The following is a 26149-nucleotide window of genomic DNA, read 5'->3' on the forward strand; positions in this document are numbered from 1 at the left end:
GGTAAACATCTATTTTAATGATAATTTCATCCATAAGTCACACAATGATAGATTGTATGACTTTTTTGGTTGTGGGTTTCATACACTTTCTGTAATAAAACGAGTAAAAGTAAAAATCTTATCAGATGGTGGTCTGTGATCTAATTTGTGCCACTTCAAGTTATCCTCAAATAGAAATCTTTGAACAACTACCACCATTTATAAAACAAAAGTGAGCTAATGCCACCAGGTGGTGACATTGTAATATACATGATAAGAAGCTGAAAAGCTCTCACTCAAATATAATAAACACTCCAGGATGAATGGTTAGAAAATGTATTAACAAGCAGTTAATTTATAATATAATATAGAAGTTATAACTCAAAAGCACAAATACAATTTAAAAACTTAAATCCCAGTGCTGGATTGTTGTAGTGAGCTCCCAAATTAAACTGTGGAACATTATTATTATTATTATTATTATTATTATCCTATTGTGAAATGTTGAGCAACTGTTTCATACTTGAGTCCAGCCTGGTATGATAACAACACAACCATTTCATGAAAGAATATCAAAAGGAAAATTTACAAATTTGGCTCCAATATGTCTCATTGAACCAACAGTCAGTATTACATTCAATTATGTTTTCTGAGTAAATTGTAATGTAAATTCTAATCTATGCTTTTGTGAAGAATATAAACTGTTTTACACTGTGATCTACGGAATTAAAGATGTTTATCATCTCAGTGAAAAAGAGAGCATGAGGGGAGAGAGAAGATGAGGGATTAAGAGGATAACTTTGATGCTTCAGTAAACAAATATCCTAAAACCACTTAGCCTTAAAGCAGAGTGAAGCAGGACAGAGGAGGTCCAGTGACCGCTACACTCTGGCTGCTCAACATTAATAATCCTGCATGTAAAAACATCAGCAGACTGATGTGACCTGATGATTACAGATGTAAACCACAATGCATTTCGACTGCAACACTCACTGATTTTTTGTAAATGTGTTAAAACTAGAAAGAACCGGAAATTAAGTAGATATTCTTCAAAATAAAACAATAATTATCACCAACCACAACAATTATATAAATTACTCATTTGAATGAATTACTAAAAAGGGACTTGGAGTGTTCATCATACTCTATATGTCATTTGTTCTTTTACTTTAATAAAGTACAAACAAAAAAAACACTCAGTGGTGGAGCATAACTAAACACATTTACTTTGAGGTATACTTGCACTTTACTTGATTTTTCCCGTTTGATGCTACTTTATACTTCCTCTCACCTCTGCCACATTTCAGAGGAAAACATTGTTCTTTCCACTCCACTACATTTATTTGACAGCTTGAGGACTAGTTATTTTTCAGATGAAGATTTGAACCTTATTGCTTTTGACTTCCTACAAAAAACAGTGTGTAGTCATGGTCACATTTCAGATGTTGTTAACAGCTTCACCGAATAGTGATTTTTCCCTATAAATATCTCACATGGTTTGATTTCAATAAATGTTCAAACAATCGAATATTTCACCAAAGATCAAAGATCAGAGAAAAAGTCCAAGAACTGAAAACAGATTTGTGCATCAGAACTTAGTTTTTTCTTCTTTCCTCTCCCATTAATCATCTCACGACCTCTCAGAATTATCTGGTGACCCCTTGGAGGGGCCCAACCCCTAGATTGGGAACCTCTGGACCAAACAGCTAACAGTATGTAAAGCAGTTCAAACTAGCTCCACGTCTAGCAGCTACAGTAACAGCTACAATAACATGCTGCTTACACCCTGATGCTTCAGTATTAATGATCTAATGATCTCATAATAACATATCAGTCAGAGGGACCAAACCACCAATTTTTTCTTTAATATTTTATCTACATTTTGTTGGTGCAGAGCTTGTATTTGTAATGCAGTATTGACACAGTGGTACTTCTACTGACGTAGAGGATCTGAATACTTAAACCCTACAAAATAAAGTTCCTGTGTATTGCTGTGGCCGCGGTGTTTTACTCTGAAGGGCCTCGGTCGGATGTGAACAGTTCAACGCTTTCTGCTAGCAGTTAGCTCGGAGTCAGTCGGTAGTGATTTTCGAGCTTCGCAGTAACGTAGCATCCGTGATGGCAGGGAGGAATCACCTCTCCGGGTCGCTCTAATATGCTCCCTGTTGAAGGGATAAGGGAACCACCGGACCAGTCTCAAAATGACCACCGGCTTCAGCTCCTGTTCCTGCCGGTTCGCAGATTATTTTGTGATCTGCGGACTCGACACCGACAGCGGGCTGGAACCCGACGAACTGTCCGGTAAGCACCGCAGCCATCGCGGTAATGTCGGGCAGGAGGCAGGGAGATGTAGCCAGCTTAAAAATAACACCGAGCCAGCCTTTTCATGTAGATTTAACAGTGTGAGTGGTGTAATTGTTAGTGTGACATTAACCGGAGGCTGTTAGGATGACCGTACACCGTATTTAACGTGAATGTCAGGCCTATCGTTAGCTCATCCCAGCCTGTTTGTTTGTGTCGACTCGGTGAAGGGAGAGCGGATTACTACCCTGTTATGTCTCTTTAAAGACCTGACATGAATTATAATTTAAAGCTTGTAGTCTACATAAACTCCCTGCTGATTTTTATACTCTTCATCTTAAAAAATCAGTGGATGTCGCGGCTCAAATGTGAATATTTGATGTGTAAATTAACATTAATTTTAATTCAGGCCGCTGTGATGGTTGATGGTGTAACACTGATGTCAATATAAATCCTCATTAGTACTAAAGTCATCATGATGCTCACTGCTGATGACACAACACACATGGCAGGATAAACTTAGAGAGAGTAAAAATATACAATGATATAAATAACATGAACAATTATACAGATGGATGATCAGAAAGGAGCATTGGCGTATAAAGACAGGGTACAGGCTGTGTTTTGTCTGTCACCATCTGAGGTCAAATATGTGTTGTTTAAAATGTTGGCACCTTTTTCAGACTGCAGACATATTTAAGTTGTGTTATTGTGTTGTTTCCACTGTGGTATTGATGTTTTTTTCATGTGTTTGTACATATTTATATTGGAGCCCGACCGATATATCGTTCAACCAATATTGTCGGCTGATATTGGCTTATCACAGATATATCGGTATGGGTGTTGATCCTGTCCGATATGTGCCAATATTTTTTGTAAAGCTCTACAGACTGCATTTGATGTATTTTCAAATCTTTTACATAATTCAAGTTTCCATGTTAAACTGTAAAATATCAGCGCCTCCATTACATACCTTTGTCACAAGTGTTTGTCTACCGCATTTGGGGGGGAAAAAAAGTGTGTTTATGTATATGTTCTAAGATTATCGGCTGATATATTGATATCAGAAATATTTTGCTCCCTAATATCGGTATCAGCATTGACCCCTGACATCCCCAGCATCCACACAGTGCATGTACACCATCCACGACGAGCAACCTTCTCAGAGCGCGACCCTTCACTGACAATTACATAAAAATGCTGAAACCTTTTAATAAGAATACAATAGGTTGTGACACACCTGAAACCAGTTTGTGTTCGGTCCTTTTTGACTGGGACTTGGTCGTGTGAGGGGTTGAAAATGAGAAGATGCTGCAAATACTGAATATGTGCATGTGAAGCTGTTGCCTGTAGGTCAATGGTTAGTCTGGGCCCTGTGTAGTGCTGTTTATCTTATACCATAATGCTGGTCATGTTTCAGGTTTGGTTTTTACATCAATATAATAAGCTCTCTTCATTTGTCAGGTATTTATATCTCTTAAATTAGATTAATATTCCAAAACAATGTTCTACATGATGATATATATTAATATTACAATACAAAATGTACATACTGTGATAGAGGATTTGATACTTTACGCACTTCTTTAATTGAGACAAATACTACAAATGGTTAAATATTTTCTGTGTGTTTGTGATGACTCAAACTTGGATTTTCTGATATAAATAGCACAGTGACGGTTGGGAACGTTGACCAACTTTAGACGGTTACTGTAGCACTTATAACCCTTGTTGTCTGTGTTTTTGGAGAAATAAGTGGAGACAATACATGATTTTACCATCCTGAGCATTTTGAGAACAGAATCCAAGATAAAAACCTACCAAACAAACCACTTAATGTACAATATGTTCAAAAATATCTAATTGACATTTAAAATGAGGTGAAGGGTGAAGGAGTCATTATGTGAAGCCTGTTAATGTTATTGTATATGTTATTGATTGCTTGTTAAGACATTTTTACTGCAGTCACATCACCCAATCTGCACAGATATGATCGCATTACCCCCTCAGAAATTCAGCTTTTGTTGAATTTATTGAACATATTTGATGATCTAAGACAAACAGATTTAAAATATTAACAGTCATGTTTGATCCAATCACAAAAAAGTCCTTCTTACAGTAGTAATTCATCTACTGTCTGAACTGTGGACGATTAATTTTCACTGTCCACTGACCTTTTAAGCAGTGTTATTGAAGACTTGTGTTAATGAAATGTATTGGATTTTTTTGACTCTTCCTTGGTTACACTGGAGTTTCCGGGGTTGTGTGTTCAATATAGTTTTCCCTAAAGGCCGTTCCACCTTGGAAAAAAGATGTAGTAATGAATACTCTTGAGTTCTCTCCACCTCTGGGAGTCATAGTATACTCAGGATATGAGTGACGCTGGGAGTCGTGTTTAATAATAGAGTTTTTGACTATGGAGATTTGTGTCGTTTGGACTTTATGAGTAAACGTGGTAGTGCTGACATTCTCACACCACATAAAGTCAGGGTTTTCCACAACACCACCGCTGCAAACAAAATATCCTGTAGACAACCCCAAATACTGAATAAAACAAGCATATCCACTACTATATTGTTTCAAGTCAAATGCTGTGCTTCTTACTGCATTCACACTCAATTATTTTATACTATATATATTACCAAGAATCAGAAAATACTCCGATTTGTCTCTGGAGCTGTTTTCAATCACGTTAGTCTCCTGCTGACAGTTATCAGGCAAAGTATCCAAGTGTAAATCTCGTAATGTGAAATAAGCCGTAAGCCTGTTGTGAGTAACTGTCTTACGGTGTGTAAGCTCTCGTTTAGTGGGTCAGTGGTTCAGGCTGTTCTGTGCTTCAGACGACCGACCAGTTTTTACTGATCTTGTGAAGACAGTGATTGATGAACTTGACCTTTGTGTGTCTCTTTATCTTTTATCTGTTTCTGTGAGATTTGTCGTGAATCAGCATGTAATGAGAGACCTAAACAGCCAGCTGTTAAGGGGTTTCCTCCTTGAAGCAATACTTAACCAAAAATCATTTAAAAACATTTTTAAAGACTCACACCCCTTGCACTTCTCATTTTTACTTCCTTCCATTCAACTTCCTGTGTAGCCCAAATTCATCAACTTTAGTACAAATGGAAAGATATTGACCGTTTTGCACAACCAGGAGTAGAGCATAGGCCGATTTTGCTTCCTATGTCCACACATGTGGTGAAAGGGCATCTTTTTCTCTCTGTTTTTAGGCCTTTCATGCACAATAAGCCTGCACTGTCTGCAGCCGAGCATTGTCCGCTTGTGAAAGTACAGCTTTTTGAAACCTTGAAAATGTAATTCTTGCATTATTGTGGAAAGATAAAATACTGTTGTATGATTGACACTCTTCAAAGCGTGTGCAGTCACCATGTGTAGTTACCTTTGTGTAGCATCAAAATTAAGAAACCAACTTCTTATTTTGTATTTCAGTAAAGCTGACTCGACCTCTGTATTACAACAGTGTGTTTATGGTACATGTTAATGTCTTAATGCCATAAATATACATTTTATTGAATAGAGAGTCACATACTGAAGTGTGGCTACTACGAAAAGTAAGCCTTTCAAACCCAGCACAGGTCTAAGATGCGGGGCCCTGTGGTTGTAGATGATTGAAGTTGTTCTACTTACTGCATGTTGCTGCTGCTTACTGTAGACAAAGGTTAGGGGCTTGCCCTCATCTACTGTTTCAGTTTTCACTCGAATAAAGGAAATGGTTTGGAAAGTCCATTGTAGCATCTGTTTATGTAAGCTTAACAAATGATATACGTTTACCTGCCAGGTCTTTTGTATTTAATTTCAGAAGTGAAGAAAAGTCCACCTGTTGTTTGTTGTTACATATATATAGTTTTCTGAAGTTATCTGTTTTAGTCTTCTCAGAGAGCACCCGTCCTTTTTCACACTATGAAATATATTTGTTAATACGGCAGTGTTTCTTATATCATCCATGTGTTGGCAGATCAGTAAGAAATGTGGCCGCCAGGAAACACTGCAGTAATTCTCATTTTGGTATTATTTTAGCAGCTGGTTAGCTTAGCTTAGCTTAGCATAACGTTTGGAAAATGGGTAAAAATACTAGCCTGGATCTGTCCAAAAGTACAGTAACAGTAACAACTGTATAAAAGCAAGTGCTGGTTTTATGGGACGTCATGTACAGACTAGTGCTTGGCTTTATTTCTCTGTCTTCTGTAAATGTTCTTTTAATTAAAGGGATCTTGCCTAAAATTTTGCTAACAAAACTGCCAGCAACTGATAAATACTTGCCATGAATGAAATGAGCGAAATCCAACTCTCCATTGACGTTCTCCAGTATTTAACAGTACCACATTATGGTGCAGTGGTGATTCGTGTACAGTGAAACACAAAGAAATGACCAAAACCTTCTTTAGGCACAGTGTTTGGCAGCACAGCCAGGACCTGATTAGCATATGTATGACCCCGCTGCCTCACAGGCGACACTGGAAAACAGGGAGCTGAGGGACATATGTACACTCGCACACAGGCTCCACTTATTCAAATGCTAAATATCCTTTTGAATTTCCCAGGCAACCCCCCCCCCCCCGATCCTACTCAGCAAACAAATGAGGTTCAATGGCTCAACATGAAAGCTGGCTTTAAATGCATAATGTGGCCTTTCATATTTTTCACTCCAAGTTGTTTATTTAATGCATCTGTAAAGAGACCCGTCAGTGATTTAAAAATCTGCTTGATTTTGAGTCCTCTCAGGGTGCTGCGTGTGTTTGATATTTTCACACACAACGGGAGCACAAACACAGGCCGATGAGCTGTAGATTAAACATTTTATTATTAGTCAGTAATGAGCTTCATCATAATATCTGCTGATGGTCTGTTTTTACTTTGGTGATATAGATGTATTTTCATTGATATAATTAGCCAACAACTTGCTGGCTAATCAGATGTCAGTTATTGGATTTTATTCTACTGAAACAGAGATTTACCTCCGTATATATGAGTATAAGCTTGACTCTACTCCACTGAAGTTAAAATATAGTTGCCCATCACTCAGTTCACTCAGTTTGTGTGTTGGTCGTCACTCACCAGCTCAAATTTGCTCAGCGTCTCTCTCGGTGAGGACCTACATTCTTTCCCATCTGGTCGGAGTAATTAAACCTGCACATTCTTGTCTGCGAGGCTGTGTGTTTTCTGTGGGTCAGGTTTGCAGTTCAACCCCTTTTTGCAGTCTAACAGATGTTTTGTGAGCTAAATTTTCAGGCTATCTTGTGACTCCAGAGCAGTGTGAGATTAAACAACTTTTCTGCCCACATTGTCCTCTTGTTATCTGTTGATATGACGCAGATATTAATGTTGGATAAACTGGAATAAAGTTCAGGATAACAGAGGAGCTCCTGATTGTACTGAGCCTGCCTAAACCAGTTTACACCATGGCTTCGCTGAAAAGATCACTCTTTTTTTCATATTAAATGTTATTAGTCATATTATCATACATAAGAGTTTGACCAAAAAATGAACATGAATCAAAAAACCTAACTATTTAGATTTAAAAATTGAGATATTGTGTCACTGCCTCATAAGTTATGTGGACATAGTATAAATATCAATAGATCCACTTATAAAAAAAGTCATTTAACTTTCACATCACAGTTAGAAAACAGTCTAAAGCTGAATACTCAACTAAAAATGCTTGCTCTCTTAAAGTAGACGTATCGTGCACATTTCCAGATCTATATTTATATTCTTGGGAATCTGCTGGAATATATTTACATGATTTACAAGTAAATATATATATATATATATATATATATTTATATTGTACTGGTCTTTTATGCAGCCCCTCAGTTCAGCCTCTGTTTTAGCTCCTGTCTCTTTAAGGCCTTCGCCCGACGAGACCCCGTTAACTTCTAGAAGCGGCGTCTCGGTCTATTCCCGGCAGCTCAGGAGGCTACGTAAACAAACAGTAATAGCAGGATTTCACTTTTATTTCTCGCTCTTAACTCAAAACAGGAACTTCTCAAACAGATCAGTACAAGTTTCAGCCCGAAGTCGCTTCAAAATATGCAGGCGGGGAACGCAAACAACCTAAGCAACAAAGGCTACCAGCGGACGGCCATTTGTCGACAAGCCTTAACAATCTGATGTCGAGCAGGAAGAAGAAGGAAAATTTAAAAATTGGACTTTTTAAAAAAAATGTTTTACATACGTTCACCTCAAGTTTTGGAGCTCTGACCACGTTTAACACAGACATCCAACATCACAACAGTATTAAAATAACAGAAAATAGACCCCTTTTTGTTTGTATTTTTTATAAATGAGGAACATTAGGCTGAGTTTTAACACCAGTACACATGTTTTAAACAGGCCTCATTAGTGGGGTGCCTTAATATCACACTTAAACTATTTTTTTTGCCTAAAAGCTATCCAGGAAACAAGACAGCTAGCCTGTAAATGGTGTTGACCACTGACGTAAATGATGAATTAAAATTGACGTTAGTGTGTCGATTATCAGTAAACTGCAGTGCCAGTTTAGAAGCTTTCCCCTCCCTGTAGCAAGTTTTAAAAAAATCCCTTTTTAATCACACAAAAAACACAGAGTCTCTGTTGGGAGTAAAAACTGTGACTATCATGCTCTGTCATCCCCGGGTCCTCTGGGTGAGTAAGCGCTGATGTTTTTGCTGTCGAGCTGGTTTGATGTGTTCGTCAGTGTCTGTGCCTCACTCTGCTGCGGGCAGTCAAAATCGAGTCGTAGATGAAAATCATGTTCCAGTCGGAGAGGTTCGCCCCTTATGTGTGAGCCTGATGGGCCGTGCGACAGTAGGTGTGAGGGTGTTTGAATACCGGACGGGTGCAGAGCTGTGGGTGGTCCCTGGCTTACATGATGAGGGAACCTGGCGAGGAGCAAGAGCTTAGTGACGCTTTACTCCCACTGCTACCGGTCCACGTTATCATCATCATCATCATCAGTATACATTTGTTGGAGAATATGACTGATCGAGAAAGTGTTTATAGTCTGAGAGCTTGTAGGTGCTCAGATGTCAGCGAGTCTCTGTTGAAGCAGGTGAAGATGTGAAGGAAAGGAGCACCTTCGTCATCGTCGCACAGGAACAGTGACAACCGACTGTGATGGAGCTGATCACCCAATGTGAAAAACGATGAATGGCTTTAAAATTAAAATTATACATTTAATTTAGTTTTCCTAGAAATTATTGGAAGGAAAGCTATGAAAGTAATATACAAGGGACAGGAACACCATTTTTATTCGATTTCATTTCCAATGACTATTCAACAATATCTTTGTTTTTTTGGAATATCCACTTTCCTTTTTCAGTTTCAGTTTTTAACATTTACTTATGACCTGATCGTCCAAAGTCCTGTAGTTCAGTATAATATTAGTTAATTTTCCATTTTCTCTTTTAATTTTACACTTTTCTTTTCTAGTTTTAAGTCTGACTCAAATCACCTTTCATACACTAAACATAATACGTCTTTATGTAGCCAGTTTTTGTACAGGTAATCGATGAAAAGCAAACACAAGTTCACAGCAGTCTTGTTAAGTAAGCAACACCATAAAGGAAACTTTTTGCTAAGTCATTCTTTATCATTTAGCAAATTTATATCATACATAAATATATTTATATTTGACTTTGGATAAGACGAGATAAGATATTCCTTTATTAGTCCCACAGTGGGGAAATTTACATTATTGCAGTAGCAAGTGGACAGTAAAAAAATAGAAGAGCATCAACAGAAGAATAAAGAACAATAAATAATAAGTACACAAACAATAAAACAGACAATAGTAGTAGTATTTATATCTAACTTTGAAGAACAGTGTTATTTTATCTCTTTGTCTCTTTTGTAGTCTGTAAGTTTCTTGTGATAATTACTGTGATTTTCACAATCAACAAACTTTCCTGCTGTGTGCAGACTGTCAGTGTGAATTATGTAAACTGAACATTAGACACGGTACGTTAAAATTGTGATGATTTTAAAAGAGCGATTACTGCGACTGTTGGACAAGTAAAGCAGCATGTTGCTTCTGCTCCTGTTCAACCGTGTTTCTCTGTGTTCGGTGTCGAGCCAGATGCTTCCAGATATTTGTTACATTTCTGCAATACTTGACTGAGTTGACAGGTTTTACAAACAGCTTCAGTCACATCGTCGTGCTTCATCGTCACATCGTCGTGCTTCATACTTGTGAACAAATGAAGTGAATTTGCCAAGCATTAAAGTGTTTAATAAATGTCTCTAAACATAAAAACAGTTGTATACCTTAAATAAACTGACGTAGAATAACAACAACATGATTTTAGGGCCAATAATAAGGAAAGGAATTGAGTCATGTTTTCCTTTCCTTACTAATCATAATAATCTCCCTGTCTGAGTATCTGTGGTTTCTGACGTGTTTGAAGTCTGAGTTTGTGTTCCTGGCCTAGTTTCTTCCCTGTAGGCATTTTGGATATGAAAGTAACCAACAGATTAAACCACTTAATCCTCAAGGTTTTTATTCCCTTGACGGAGTTTCACTTCAGGGGAACATGTCTGTCGCTCCTCTCAACACCTCCCGCCTGGAGGAAGAGAAGACTGTGGAATTAAAGGGGGAATTTAATCTCTGATACATTTGTGGTCAGATCATTTCAGCTGCTGGCCCAAACAAAGACATTTATCCGTCATTCTGAAAGTCTCAGCTAGGATGTGAATGTAGATTTAATATAAATATTCACAGTGCAAGTGCAAGAAAGAGAAAAATTACCAAAGAAGACACTCGAGAGATTCATCATCATCATCATTCAGTGTGCATGACACCTCCGAGACATATTCTGAGTGTAATGTAAACAGATTATCTGCAACCCTAACTATAAAAAAGTCCATTAAGTACAGTGGAGCTGCAATGTTAGATGATTAATCGATTACTCATTCAGAAAATTAATCGTCAACTATTTTGACAAATAATGATGTCTGCTAGGTGTAAGCCTGGAGGGGATCATGCAATGTTTCTTTTCAGCAGTCCTCACCATTTTGCGATATGTGCGATACAAAGTAGCAAAAGGCATTTCTGGAAATCAGCTAGGCTAAAAACAAGGCTTACACAGTCTGTTGCAAGCCAAATTTTGGTTGTTGTTGAGGCTCAAAGCGGGGCGTCTGCTGATTAATTCCATACCTGATTCACTAAAGTTAGGCAGACTATGAGATGAGTAAATCCCCATTTTTGTTATCTGTGCCTCCATCTTGACTAGAAGAGAGACAGAAGAGACAAGATTCAAGTTTTATTTTGTCTGGTGTGTTATAACAAAATGTTCTAAATAAATAAAAACGTGAGGTTTTGAGATATTACATTTTTTGCTCATTTCTGACATTTTTAGACAAAACAATAAATCCAGAAAATAATTTTCAGGTCCAAGTAATCGTCGGTTGCATCCCCAAAGAAAAGTCTTCATTCCAAACTGACATGGTGTAACTTGAAAGCAGTTGATGGCATGTTCTCATTTGGCTTCAACATACTGCATGAATGTGCGTTTCCGCCAGCAGGACTGTTTCATTGAGGCTTGGCAAATGTCATGCATGAAGAGGACTGCAAAAAGCATTGCCTGGCTGCATAAAGGTTCTTTTTATGTAAAATCTTAGATAATCTAACACAGCCCCTGGTCCAAGTAGTCTGTAACACAAGAGCAGCCTTTCACTGCTGTCAAACTCATGACTGTCCACTGATGGGATGCATATGTCATACAGATCCATTTGAAATGCTTTTAGCGTTGGATCGAAAGGGCAAATTGCCTAAATGCCACATCATTTCTTTGTAAAATACGTGTGCTGCTGATAAATCATCTTAATCTGTGAGGTTGTCATTATCATTTATTTCTCTTATTGTCAACACAATCCCATGAAAATTAAACAATTTGTTACTGTCTCTCGTAATTTTCCAACTTTCCCTGCCTGCGGCACTCAGCTCCAAGCCCAGTTGTTCCTGTAAATCTTCCAAAAACAGGTCACAATTATGTAGTGTCATTTTTTATAAAGGTTATGTGAATTCCTACAACCGCTGGGTACTGCAGCAAATGTTACTCAAATAGTTTTAAGTGCATTAGTTTGGGACTATTTTCAGCCACGGGTTAATCCACATTTGGCTCTCTGGGAACTCTAATGGCAGCAGGATGGCGTATGTCCGATCCATTCAAAATAAACTACAGTGGCTGCGTTCATGGTAGGATGAAGGAACGTGTCACCAAGTGTAACTGTGCGGTACACAGACGTGTTTTTAGTAGTTGTTTTAGACGATAATGCAGCACAGAGAAATAACTTGTTCCAGGAGAAGAATACTTATTAGTAGGAGCAGGTCATTGTTGGTTTTTGGGCTCCCTCTCATGGGATTTGTTGACAAAAAGAAAGATATTGAATATTGCCAACCATATCTTATAAATAGAAGCAAGCACAGTACAGTGACATACCAATAGTATCTCTCTGCACTGATACTCAGATCCTACACAATCCAATCTTCAATGAGTAACACTGAATTTTTACCACATTGGCAGGTTCATTCTGGTGTGTTTATTGTGAGAATATAATCCATATCTGAGCAGTATGGATTTGCATGATCTCCAGATGAAGAGGAAAACTACAACACACACACACACAGAGTTACTGTATCCTGGTATCACGGCTGCACCAGCTGGCTTGAATTTAGCAAACCCACCTGACAGAGACACAGTCCTGTCCTGAGTCTGTGTGCGGCTCGCTCCCACAGCCGAGCTGTCAGGATGTGTTTGCACAAACTGAGAAGTGATGCGCTACCCATCCAGAACCAGGCTTTTAATTATATTTTTGCTTTATTTGTTGTGTAGCTTTATGCCAATATATAGAGGCTACTAAATTCAGAGATGGGGCCAGAGGAAAATTGGCGAGTGCAGATGAAGGTAACCCTCCCACCACACACTCTCCTCCCCCTCTTAACCTGCGCTCCTCAGCTTCAACCCTTCAATCTTTAACCTACCACACTATTTTTGGTTAATTTCTCAGCAGCCCTCTTTTGTTACTACAAATTTTTCAAGTTATTTTCTGCACAAGGTGTGGGGACCTGCCCTTTCTGTTTTGCGCACTCTTGATTTCTCCCGTCCTCCATCTCCCTCCCATCCTTCAGCAGCAGCTGAACAATGAGCTGATGTTTGACAATCGCTGCTTGTGTTCCTCTCACACACACACAAATCCAGTGCTGCCTGCACTGGTATTGCTTGGTCAATGTTTACTCTCCCCCTACATTCTGAATGACTTTTCAGTACTGCCTTGGTGTGTGCATCACTTCTGCTTCACTCTGGGTTCAAATCAACTCAGTTTGTGCTTCCTCTGATTGATTATTTTGTGTGTGTCTTTGTATTGTCATTAAAGCTGTCAGAAAGCATCATGATCTTTTAAGGTTGTCTTTTTTTTTTTTTTTAATTATCTTTGATTCCTTGCATAATTTAGGAGATTATTTTGTATTATTTTCTAGCCTGGGATGCAGATGGCAGCTTTATATGATGCAATACAGTCTTCCTCTCAAGACAAATATGCTGACCTGCTCTTCCCTCTGGAGTTGTGCCTGGCACTTAAAACCTGCTTCTGATCAAGCTGACTTCTGTACTCCTCTATGCTCATCTGGAGTATTGTGCTGACTGTATTGTTTGTCTTCTGTTCTTACTCTTCTTCTTCCTCTCCTCTCCTCTCTTTTTAAATCACTTTTAGGTGAGAATTTTGAGCAGAGTCCACTGCGAAGAACCTTTAAATCCAAAGTTCTTGCACATTATCCAGACAATGTGGAGTGGAATCCATTTGACCAGGATGCAGTGGGCATGGTATGATCTCTACATAGCTAAACGTTTTATTGTATCCCTTAAATGTAATACAAGGGCCGGGTGTATGGTTGCAATCATCATCAAATTAATAAGAGTATTGTTCCTACATAAACATGCATCATGTTAGGGCAAATGTATGCATAGCAGAGCTGCAACAATGAATCCATTAGCTGCCAAATATGAAATAAATCGCCAACTATTTTGATAATTGATTCATTGTTTTGAGGCATGTTTAAGAAGGTTTAAATATTGTTCGGTTTATTTAGTCCTATACTGTTGTAAATATAATCTCTTGTGGACTGTTAGTCAGGACTAAACAAGACATTTGAGGATGTCATTTTGGGCTGTGGAAAGATTTATAGATCAAACAGCTCATCGTTTAATTGGGAAAATAATTGACAGATTGATGAAATAATTGTTAGTTGCAGCCCTAATGCAGAATTCAATATTTAGCACTGTGTTCTATAACTGACTATATTAAAACATATAAAAGACAAATATTATTTACTAATTTCTTCCACAGCTCTGCATGCCAAAGGGTCTGTCCTTCAGGACGCAGGTTGACTCTCGGGAGCCTCAGTTCCACTCCTACATCATCACCAGAGAGGACGGCTCTCGGACCTACGGCTTCGCCCTCACCTTCTTCGAGGAGGTGACCAGTAAGCAGATCTGCAGTGCCATGCAGACTCTTTACCACATGCACAATGCAGAGCAGTACGACATCTTGCACACTCCCACCTCCCCACATGGACACGAGGAGCTGCGACACCAACACTCCCAGCCCCGGCCCGTTCTCCACGCTGCGCCCGCCATCTCCCGCCTGCAGCGTTTCAACTCCTACGACATCAGTCGCGACACGCTGTACGTGTCCAAGTGCATCTGCCTGATAACACCCATGGCCTTTGCCCAGGCCTGCAGGAAGGTGCTGCAGCAGCTTCACCAGGCTGTCTCATCCCCCCAGCCCCCACCCCTCCCCCTGGAGAGCTACATCTACAACATCCTCTATGAGGTGCCCCTGCCACCCTCCGGGCGCTCCCTCAAGTTTTCAGGCGTTTATGGGCCCGTGGTGTGCCAGAGGCCGAGCACATCAGAGCTGCCACTCTTTGACTTTGCCATGAGTGAGATGTTTAATCTGCTGGGGGTGGAGAACGTCCTCCAGCTGTTCACCTGTGCCCTCCTCGAGATGCAGATACTGCTCTACTCACAGCGTAAGTAACCGCCCCACCACAATTACACTCAAAGTTGTCAGGCAACTTCAAGTATCCAAGTTAATTTTCATGTTGCACGTTACAGCCTGACTTTAAAAACCAGATAGATGAGTTGAAGGCTTACGTTGAAATCCTATTCAGCATGGACACAATTAATCAGCGTCAACAGTTGTTTTCTAGCACATATAGTAGTGAGATCCTTAGCAGAGGTGGTCTCTAGAGAATCAACTTTAGTCTCATTTTACAGATATTTAAGCTTTTGTCTACTACCTAGATTTTTAGTATTTGTGATGTTCTGAGTATCCGTCAGTGAAATATTTATTGTGAGTCCAGGAAAGGTTTTTTGACCTAATGGTTGTCTTTTAAGTTCTTGGGTGATACTAAAATACTTAAGCTTGTTTGTTAATTCGCCAGGCTTTAAGAGAAAACACCATCACTCAGTGTAGACAAACAACATTTCTGAGCTCTTTGTGCTTGTCAAGACAAATTAGACCATCACATCTTGGCAACGTCCGCCTCCCCCACAATCCTACACATAAAAGATTAGCACAATAAGAAGAAGGAGAAATGTTGCGGCTTCAGCTCCATAATACAACTTGATGGCCGGCTTCTGAGATTTTTTAGATTTAAAATGCCTGGATGGTCCTTGTAGAGCAGAGACTGTAGCCTGAGGGTAGGACACATGTTTGATATGCATGGCGGAACTATTATCCAGGAGATTACGTAACGTGTTGAGTGTTTCCATTAAAGTGATGCAGTGTGAGTACCAGCTTGTGTAATTGTTGGTCCCCTCACCCATCTCAGGCGGCTCCCACTGCCACGACTCACATGTAGATGTGGGCATGACTGAGTTATTATGTCGATGCTGCTTGTGTGCACATTTAGGGTGCCGAGCAGAAAGTGTTTTTATTGGTGGTGATGAGTCTGTATTTGTCTTCTCTTTGCTTCTTCATTACAGCAAACACACAGCAAGATTTCAGAGGAGCAGTTGATTAAAAAAAAAAACCTTTTAGAGGAGCTGAGATACCGAGAGCCTGTTAGTTCAGTGTAAATTATTATTATACTGAATAAATCATTCAGATTTAATGTATAATATCTGAATGATATAATTATTGAGTGTAGTAACTCAGACAAGATTCAGTTAATCCACACGATCATTTGCAAGGCAGAACAGGTTTTAAGAAGAGGTGGCATTGTTCAACGTTAAGAGTGTGTGTGTGGGTGTTTTGTGTGTTTAGAGAAACAAGGAAATGATTTAAGGATGCTTGGTCTGCTGTGATGTTTGGATCCTTTACAATATATAGTGGAGAGGTAAGGTGAGGTGTTGATCATTACACTTGAAAACAACAAAGTCAAGTCCTGTGGTATTAAATGCATTTCTCCTATATTTAGATGATGTTTTGGCTCCCAGGTCTTCTTCTAGATCAATAATAATATGAAGAATAACGGGAAAAAAATGAGAAAACATTGGCTGTACTTGAATTTGATTGTCAACTCAATGGTGTATTCAAAGAATGATCTCTCATGATATATAAACGAGGTAAAACTAGAGGGGCCACCTGGTACACTCATATTTACTTCCTCCTCAATCACTCAATCAACAGCCTGAGCTACTTCAGCATCTATCTCAGAGGGCAAACCACTACTGTGTTGTCATCAGTGTAATTATACTGACTGTGTTAACATCCTCACACTGATAACGAGATTCCTATAAATTGAGCTATTTAATGTCACACCAAGTTAGTCATTTATCTTATCTCTTACCCCTCCGGTAAGTCATAGGCTGGAAAGATGAGTAGAGGGCTCAACACTGGTATTCCTGAATATAGAAGCACTACTAGATGCAAAAACATGAATTATTCCTGCTTAATTTCATCATCCTATGTCCTCTTCATGATATATTGACATTGAGAAGGTGTCACTCCCCCAAGATGAGGTATATTCAAGAGTTAACACTGTTGGATCCACCATCTGAGATCCTTGTCACCTCCTGGGTTGAATATAGAATTAAGACTTGAAGCTTTTCCTCTCATATACCTCCACTTATTGGATATTTAGATCATGTTCATGTGGAGCTGAGGTTGAACTTTTTCTGTATATCTATTTAAAATCAATTTGAAATCTAATTAATTCATATAAACATATATTTTTTAAATATTTCGAATACACTAAAATGTAAAATGTAATTCTGTATATGTGATATACAGAGAATGTGATATTTGTTTGAAATGATTTGATAGGGTTGCTGTTTCGTGAGAGTTTTGATTGGCTGAGGACCTTTTGTTTGTTTATGGGACATGATTGTCTCAGACGTGCGGCCTACACATCACACTGTGTCCTTCTATTATTGTTGAAGCTGAAGAAGGCCTGAGGGAAATTCACACTGAGTGTGCAACACTTTTTTTTTTTCCTGCTCTCTGGATCCATTACATTGGCAGGAGAAGGCAAATGGTTTACAAAACGGATGGGGCCGAGGGGAGAAGCTCTTAAGGGGGGAAAGCTGTGATGTTGCTAGGCGACCCGGAGACAGGGAGGATAGCAGTGATGCAGGATCATTATTATTGGTTGGAAGTGACATCATGCCCACCCCCCACCCCCATGGGACTCATCACTGCAGAACGTGTGAAGGGTGCTGTGTAGAGTTGAGCTCTGGCAATCTTCCACAGAGGAGAAACGAGGGATTGTGAGGAACAAATGCCACACACTTAAACACACACACACACACACACTGAGGAGAGAGGGATGCTCTGCAAATATGGAAATGACTGTGTGTTGTGTGCTAAAAATAGAGGTGGAAATCATAACTCTGATTGTAAAAATGCTGGCCAGCATCTTTCCCATGCAGCCATTAAAGAAATGTTAAAATACTGGCTGCTGTTTCTCTCTACCATCAAAGAAGGGAAGCTCGTCACGCATCAATCACGTGTCCATCATTGTGACATGCCGCAATTAAAGTCATTATCAGCATTATTTTATTGGCAGCTTCTGCTTTTATGTGGTTTGTGCAGTAGAGAATGGCAGGGAAAATTGAGAGAGAGAAAGAGGGAGAGAGGGATTGGGGTGTGTAGGAGAGATCTGAGCTGTGTGAGCCACCAAAATAGCTTCAGAAATTAAGTTTAAAAGCTCTGATTTGAAGCTGGATGTTTGACAGCACAGTGGGTTTGGCTGTGGTCTTTCTTTATAATTAAGCTTTTATTTCAGCAATGCAAGACCACTTACATTGTAGAGTTTTCAGCATTGTAAATGACTTATCATCCTGTGTTCTTCTTGCATTGCAATAGTGTTAACATCCTGCCCACCTTTCTTCATTTATCGGATTAGGTGATTTTAATGGCTGCGCACTTCAGTCTTCATTAACTTTCCTCTCTCCCTTCAACCTCTCAAACACAATATCTCCAGTTTCATTTGACTCTGAGGGCTGCTTATTGTATTTCCTCCTTAAAAAGCAATATCAATTAGCGAATCTATCTTCAACCAGTAACAGTAAACGTTGCATCTGCAACTACTCTGACAAACAGTATCAGAGTCTGTAAGTAATTTCTTTTACTGCCAAGTGACAGACTGTTTAAATGAACGCTGTCTTTTGTCAAACTGTTTGGTCAGTTTAGTGGTGAAATGGAGGATCAGTAGCAGTTTCATTTCTGTATATCCAGTGTAAATTTAGCTTGGTGTTGTGCATATGTTTGCACTATGTAAATTGAAGAGTGCAAGCCTAACTAAACCTGAGTCCAAAGTGCTACTAGTTTTCAGTGTAAACAAGCAAAATTAAATCACATTTTCTGATTTTATAGTTGTTGTTTACAAGAATCTCAGTATTTAGGGGTTCATTTTGCTGTGCTCTTGTATAAAAGTGAGAGTATCAGAAGTGGAAGTGGTTTCCTCCTCTTGTGGCCTCATTTCAGAGCAGACGGAGGATGTTAGTATTCTTGTCCCCATCCTGGGAGAGGACGCCTGGCGAGAGGAGGGAAACGAGGGGGGTTAGAGTCTCTTCTCATGGAAACCAGCACATGACCAAATGAAGGAACGGCATTTATTTTGTCACCATAACAGGAGAGGCAGAACTGCTGCTGAATGTGCTGTAGGTGTCAACATGATAGAGCAGGAATGCAGATGAGGAGGACCGGACACATATTTGCATGTATACCCGTGGACTCAAGTGGGAAACCATGAACATGTTGCCATGTGAAGTCATGACAAAGGTATTTAGTGTTAGCTGGAGGGCCAGCTGACTTTAGCTCGGTCATAGTTGAGAGACTGTGAGATTTTCCCAACCTCATAAAGGTCCTTTCAAGTCAAGGATGTGGAGAATTGCCATCAAAGTGTAAATACCATCAGTGAACATGGGCAAGTTTAATGCTGTCAGGGATTATAGTATGATTACAGTGCTGGAAGAAGTATTCAGACACTTTACTGAAGTGATACCTTTACTAAAAACATCCTGCCAAATATTCTCCAGTGTTCAGTGGATAGTGGAGCACCGAGGACTGCAAATGATGCAACAGTTGTGCTGTCCAAATTCATGCATATTGTTGACACATTTCTGGCTGCGTGTGGAAGAGTCTTTGGAAATTTGTAGACTTTGTGTGCTTGTTATGAGATATTTGCTTGACAGATGTGGACTTGAGAGGATCTACTCCCCAAATTTTTCTCTCGCATTTCATCACAGCTAATTCCTGTAAGATTGGTCATCGATCTAGTTCCACCCCTACATTTACAGAACAGAGAGTGAAGGTGTTTTCTTTTGTTAGTCCACTTAATACAGTACTTTCATTCATATTGTACATCAGTGATTTTGTCACATCCAGCAAAGTGGTATGTCAGAAATTTCCAGATGAATGTTCTGACCTTTATGTGTTCCTGTTGTTCACCTTGTTGAACAGATGTGCTTTCTAACAAAGCTAATGCTAATGTTTAGCAGGATTGGCTATCATGCCATATAAGAAAATTGCTACATCTGTGTTACATAAATATAAAAGACAGTCAGGTTGCACAACTCTTCTTTTTTAAGAGGAATAAACCAAACGTTTCAATGGAGTGAAGCTAACTTGATGATTATCATGAGCAAGTACATCTGCAGATTTTTCCCTTTATGGTTTCAGATATAAATTCATACTATTTACCCTTTAAAGTTCAGCTTAAAAAATACTAAAAATCCCCAACTGTTGTCATTTAGCAAGTACTTGCATATGATACATTTTGTGGTTGTGCTGTGGAAACCACCACTCAGAAAAAAACAGGATTACTTCGAATCATTACATTAGCTGTGATTACAATTCACAGATCCTTTAAAATAATAAGGAAGCCAGGAAATGAACCCTGAAATCTGCACTGAATGCTCCTCTGGTACAGTATATTTGTTATACGGTTACAGTCCCTGTTTTCTTTGTGTTTGTGAAACAGATTACCAGAGGCTGATGACGGTGGCAGAGAGCATCACCGCCTTAATGTTCCCCTACCAGTGGCAACACGTGTACGTCCCCATTTTGCCCGCCTCTCTCCTCCACTTCCTGGACGCACCTGTGCCGTATCTCATGGGCCTCCACTCCAATGGACAGGATGACCGCACCAAGCTAGAGCTGCCACAGGAGGTACACACACTGATATTTGTTGTATTTCAATATTTTATTTATTGCGAAGGAATGACGGAACAACTGAAATGGTTGTGAACTGCTGCTAAATTCATATGTGAAAGTGGTCCGCACTGCACTGAGAGGTGTGAGCAGTACTGTAGATCTTCCTTCGTTCGTTTATCCTACATGTAAAACAAAGAATACCTTTTTCTTTGTACAGTTCTTCTTGTTTTTTACTGTTAATTAGCTTACTTAGCTTGTTTTTGTCTGTGCAAAAAGATGTTCAGGATTTTAATGGATCAATCCCTCCTTAAATTGAACTACTTATATTTTGTCATCATGCATACAAATGTTGTTTGCTGTAACATGTCAGTGGTTTTACAGTAGTTTCAGAGCAAGCAGTTTTATTATTGTTGTTCTGCATAGGTAGGCCCTTTGTTGTACTGCAGACACGATTAATGGAGGACAGTTTCACTCTTTGCATTCCTCTTTTGTCAGCGTTTTTTAAGCCCCCTTTTGAAGCTTCCAGTGACTTGACCTTCTGTCTTTTAATGTAAAACATGCTCCATGCTCTCATCACTGTGCATTGCCTGGCCTTAGCTTTCAGGAATGTAGTAATAATGTAGTAATAATTCTCCACTTTGAGCAGTTTGTCACTTAAGAAGACGACAGCATTATTTTGTATCTTCAGTGAACAGAACGGAGGCAAGGCCAATGGGTTTACAGGAAAATACGTGAAATACTTGTGTCTTATTGGCTGACAGATCTCTGTCAATTCTTGGGATTACAATGCCAACCTCTAGCTCACACTTAGTCAGTGTGAGGGGAAAAATGGACCTACGAAGGTGTTTTTACCGGTAAAAGAGAAACTGAGGCAGTGGCACAAACATCCTTTCGTGCTGAGTCAGGAAAACAAAATGTCTAAATGTCTGTATGAGTTCTTACATGATATGAGCAGAGCGTGAGTTATATACAGCTAACTTCCTTAGCATTGCACTACTCAGCTAAACAGCAATGATTGTCTAGTTCTGCCTATCCTTGGCTAGCAACACCAAACTAGCCTCACTAAAATGACTGTTTGGGTGAGACAAAACACAGAACATAACAGCAATGGTATTATGTGTTGATGATTTTGTGTCACATAGGTATCTGATTTTAATGAAGACACATTTATAAAGACACATTTATGTATGTTTTCATACATGTATTTGTCACAGAGGTGGAGAATTGACCATTATTCTTTTTGTGGACTGATATAATTATAAGACAGGATAGAGGAGGAAGAGAAAAGAGGAGGAAAGGAGACAGAAGAGGGGGGTAAAATAGACAACACAGTGAGGCTAAAATCCCAAGAGCCAACAGGCCTCCCAACTGAACTCATTGATTTGGGAACTGCAGATACAGGGCCAAGACGAGTAAAACATGACTGCTTTACATCCAGCATGTTTGACCTGCAAAAAAAAGTCACTCTAGCAATTGGTTTGATACATTTGAGTAGCTGGAGTACATTATGACTGCCAATGCAGATTATATGGCAAACCCAAACAGGCAGGGGATCAGAAGGATGCACTCACCACCACAGGTTACACAAACTGAAAGAGAGCACGAGATTATTTTAGGGAGCATGAAAAATCCAACATGCACAAGGCTCAGTGATGTGTTGCATGAGCTTTAAAGAAACACAGGTCCACAGGGACATCTCAGAGCAGCTAAAAGCTGCAAACATCAATGAGATTGTGAATCGTAGGGAGCATCTGAGACGTATAGCAGCAGTGACAGCCTTTCTTAGGAAAGCAGGGGATTGCTTTTCGAGGTCACAACGAAGCACCAAACAGTGACAATAAAGGGAACTTTATTTAGTGTGTGCAGCTTCATTAGAAGTTTTATTCTTTCCTGCAAACATACAAGCTGCCTTCGTAAGTGACCTGCCTCTCACTATCATCCCAAAATGAGATGATTCAAAGCATTTCAGATGTTATAACTTCAAAGATCCTCTCTGAGATGAAAGAAGCCAAAACTTTAACCATATAATATTTTTTTTTAAAGGTGAGGTGGGGATTGTTTGCATAATGTAAGCCCATCAGCAATGAATTTGCAACAAAATTATGAAAGAGTCATTTTGAGTAGTAGAAATTGCTATTGTATTATAGGTTTTGAGGATTCTACATCATGTAGGTGTAGTTATAATGGTTATAAGTGTTTGATATGAAGCTCATTTTTGATTGAGACATTTTCGTGGCTGGAATATTTATGTGCAGATTATATGTAAATCAAATCCAAACCTTTCCATCCTTCCTTCTCCAATTTTTTACATTTTTAAGCAATGTGTAACCCTCACATGCAAGACAAATATGCTTGGAAACTGTATTTAAAAGTATGTTTTTAAAATATTTTTGATGGAGAAGAATTTGGGCTCAGACAGTGATGGTTAACAATCCGGCCAACAACCCTGGGTGTTTCAACATCTGCTATTGCTCTCAGCATTGTGTACCAGTTTCAGTTTTTAATCAAACTTTCGACACAGACATGTATAAATAAGTGTAACTTGTGCTGACAAACTGTCAGAGGAGATTAAAAAAAAAAAAAAAAAAAGAATTTCACAGTGTGTGACTCTCCCAGCTCGTCTCATTAACTTCAGTATTTTTATATTTTGTGCTGTTTTCCTCCAGGCTAACTTGTGTTTTGTGGACATTGATAACCACTTCATCGAACTGCCAGAGGAGTTGCCACAGTTTCCCAACAAACTAGAGTTCATCCAGGAGATCTCAGAGGTGCTCATGTCCTTCGGCATGTCTCCAGAGGGAAATATTCACTCTAGTGACAGCCATGCCAAGTACCGGTTCCGATCTGTGGATATGGTCTCTGACAAGCGTAACGGCAACCTGGCCTCGCCCCTCAACTCCTACCTGCTGAGGGAGAATGAAACCATTGCCAGACTGCAGGCTCTGGTCAAGAGGACAGGAGTCAGTCTGGAGAAGGTGGGAAATGATAAAATCTCTCATAAAACAAAGCTAAGATGCACAACTGATTGAGTATTACATTTTGGGGGTTGTCTTCTCCAGTAAATGATCATAAAATATTGGCCTGACTACAGGTTTTTTTTAAATAATCTGTATAACAAATCACTGTTATTACTGCGGGAGCCCCTCCTACACCTCCCAATACAGAAAAAAGAGAAAAAAGAAAACAGAAGTTGATGTAAAGCTGAAGATATGTCATTTAAGATGTCTTTTGAATGTAAGAAGTTAATTTGTTGAAGTCATGTTCAATAGTATTTGTAGATAGTTGTAATCATCGATATGACAGCCAGTTTTGAACATGCTGTTTATGTTTCACACTTGGTTGAGCCTCAGTGTTGTGAACATCAGGTAAAAGTAGTGTTGGAAATGTTCAAAGGATCAACTCATGAGACTTTTTAAAAAAGCTGCTGGTTGACATCTTGTGGCTTGGACGGCAAAATCCCTTCACAGACATAAACAAATTAAGTTGGCATCTGTACAGTCTAATTCCCTTGTCGACTCTAGTGTTTTACAGACAGTAGTAAGTAGTATGACAAAATACTCTAAAGTTGATAAATGGATGAATTAGCTGCTAACTAGAGAAAGTCTTTGTGGGGCCTAATCCACTTATGCAGTGGTGACCGACATTAGCTTTCCATGAAGGGATTAGCTCATTAGTGTATACATGTCCAGCTATGAGGTCGGGGCCCTACAGATACTTACTGCTGTACTGGATTTATATGGATATGAGGCTCTCTGGTCATATGATCATGTCATTGGATTGTTACTTTGTTTTCTTATTAACACGTACATACAGTGGTGGGTTTGCTCTGTGTTATTTTAACCTCCTAAATGTTGGCATCTGTACAGCTGACCCACTGACATGCTAAAAATAGAAGCTGTGTTTCAATTTGTTTTCAGTTATAAATCAAAATGTACTTCCTTGACTTCCTTTCCCATAACCTCGCAGCCTCATTAGCACCCTGCGATAACAGTCAGTTGAGATTATAACAAATATACACTGATCTGCTCCCTCTCTTTATCTAACCGTTTTCCTCATTTCTGTTCCTTTTGTTTTTTCTGTGTTTTTCATGCTCGTGCACATCAGTTGGAGACAAGAGAAGATGCCAGCAGCAATAAGGATGCGCGGGTTCAGTGTGACGAGGAGGAGCTGAAGATGCACCAAGTTAACATCCAGCTGCGCGAGGTTTTTGCCAACCGGTTCACCCAGATGTTCGCAGACTATGAGGTGTTCGTCATCCAGCCGAGCCACGACAAGGAGTCTTGGTTCACCAACCGAGACCAGATGCAGAACTTTGATAAGGTTGAAGCCCTACAGATAGATTTTTATAGTGAAGCTAATTGTTTTCTGTGACATATAAGATTGAATTACACCCTTTAAATGTGTTTGTGTGCAGGCCTCCTTCCTGTCTGACCAGCCTGAACCCTACCTGCCCTTCCTGTCCCGTTTCCTGGAGACTCAGATGTTTGCGTCCTTCATCGACAGTAAGATCCTCTGTCACGATGATGAGGAGAAGGAGCACACGCTGAGGGTGTTTGACTCCCGTGTGGATAAGATCCGCATGCTGAACGTCCGCACGCCCACTCTGCGCACATCTATGTATCAGAAATGCACAAACATCGAAGAAGCGGGTAAGAAAACACGCCAGCCCTGAAAATCCTTCAAACCTTTGTGGATTTCAGAAAAATAATAAAAACTTTAGAAAGAGTTTTTTGAAGCACCCGATGTTGTACTCAAATGTGTCATTTTGCCTCAGCTCTCTAGGCGTCACTAAATCTTGTTACCTCTCATCCTGAGGGGAAACTCTGATTGATGTATACTGATAAAGCCACGGGCTTAAGTTTGAAAATCAAGATCTTGACTTGAGACAGATAAAACTTTGGCCACTGTCATGTTAAATCTTGACCCTGTCTAAAGGCAAAGCTTACAATTTCAAGTTTTGTTGATTATAAATAAAGAAGACCTTAAAACTCCTTTTCTCTGACATCCAAATAACTAAGGGCATAAATTAGCTTCAAATTGTGAACCTTTGTCAAACTTGGTGTTTGCTGTGTCAAATTAGCTCTGACTGGTAATCGCTGTCTTATTTGCAGACTACCTGCTTAAAAAGCGATATGAAAAAGCAGATTTTGTCGCTCCTGGACCTCATGCCATTCAGCTCGAGAACGTCAAGACTCGTAATATTTGCTCTCGATATCTTAAACATCGCTGGGTGGCAGCTCTCTGAATGTGTGTGCAGTGCATAACTTGTGGT

The 26149-nt window shown here is 39.4% G+C and overlaps 1 protein-coding gene across 4 annotated transcripts in view; it reads left to right on the forward strand.

Annotated features, from left to right (window-relative positions):
* Window positions 1-2068: 2068 nt before the first annotated feature.
* dennd5a (DENN/MADD domain containing 5A) overlaps window positions 2069-26149 on the forward strand; it is a 35776-nt gene continuing 11695 nt past the window's right edge. For 2 of the 4 annotated variants that reach the window (XM_062423039.1, XM_062423056.1), the window contains exons 1-8: window positions 2069-2280; window positions 13110-13181; window positions 13987-14096; window positions 14620-15304; window positions 20705-20892; window positions 23544-23852; window positions 24982-25197; window positions 25292-25526. In XM_062423039.1, coding sequence (XP_062279023.1) covers window positions 2181-2280; window positions 13110-13181; window positions 13987-14096; window positions 14620-15304; window positions 20705-20892; window positions 23544-23852; window positions 24982-25197; window positions 25292-25526 — 1915 coding nt within the window. In that variant the 5' untranslated portion in view covers window positions 2069-2180. Of the gene's footprint in view, window positions 2281-13109; window positions 13182-13986; window positions 14097-14619; window positions 15305-20704; window positions 20893-23543; window positions 23853-24981; window positions 25198-25291; window positions 25527-25988; window positions 26103-26149 lie in introns of all 4 variants that reach the window. The other 2 variants (XM_062423063.1, XM_062423047.1) reach the window with 2 other exon arrangements.

This window comes from Scomber scombrus, chromosome 1 (genome assembly GCF_963691925.1).
Source record: "Scomber scombrus chromosome 1, fScoSco1.1, whole genome shotgun sequence".
NCBI classification, from domain to species: domain Eukaryota; kingdom Metazoa; phylum Chordata; class Actinopteri; order Scombriformes; family Scombridae; genus Scomber; species Scomber scombrus.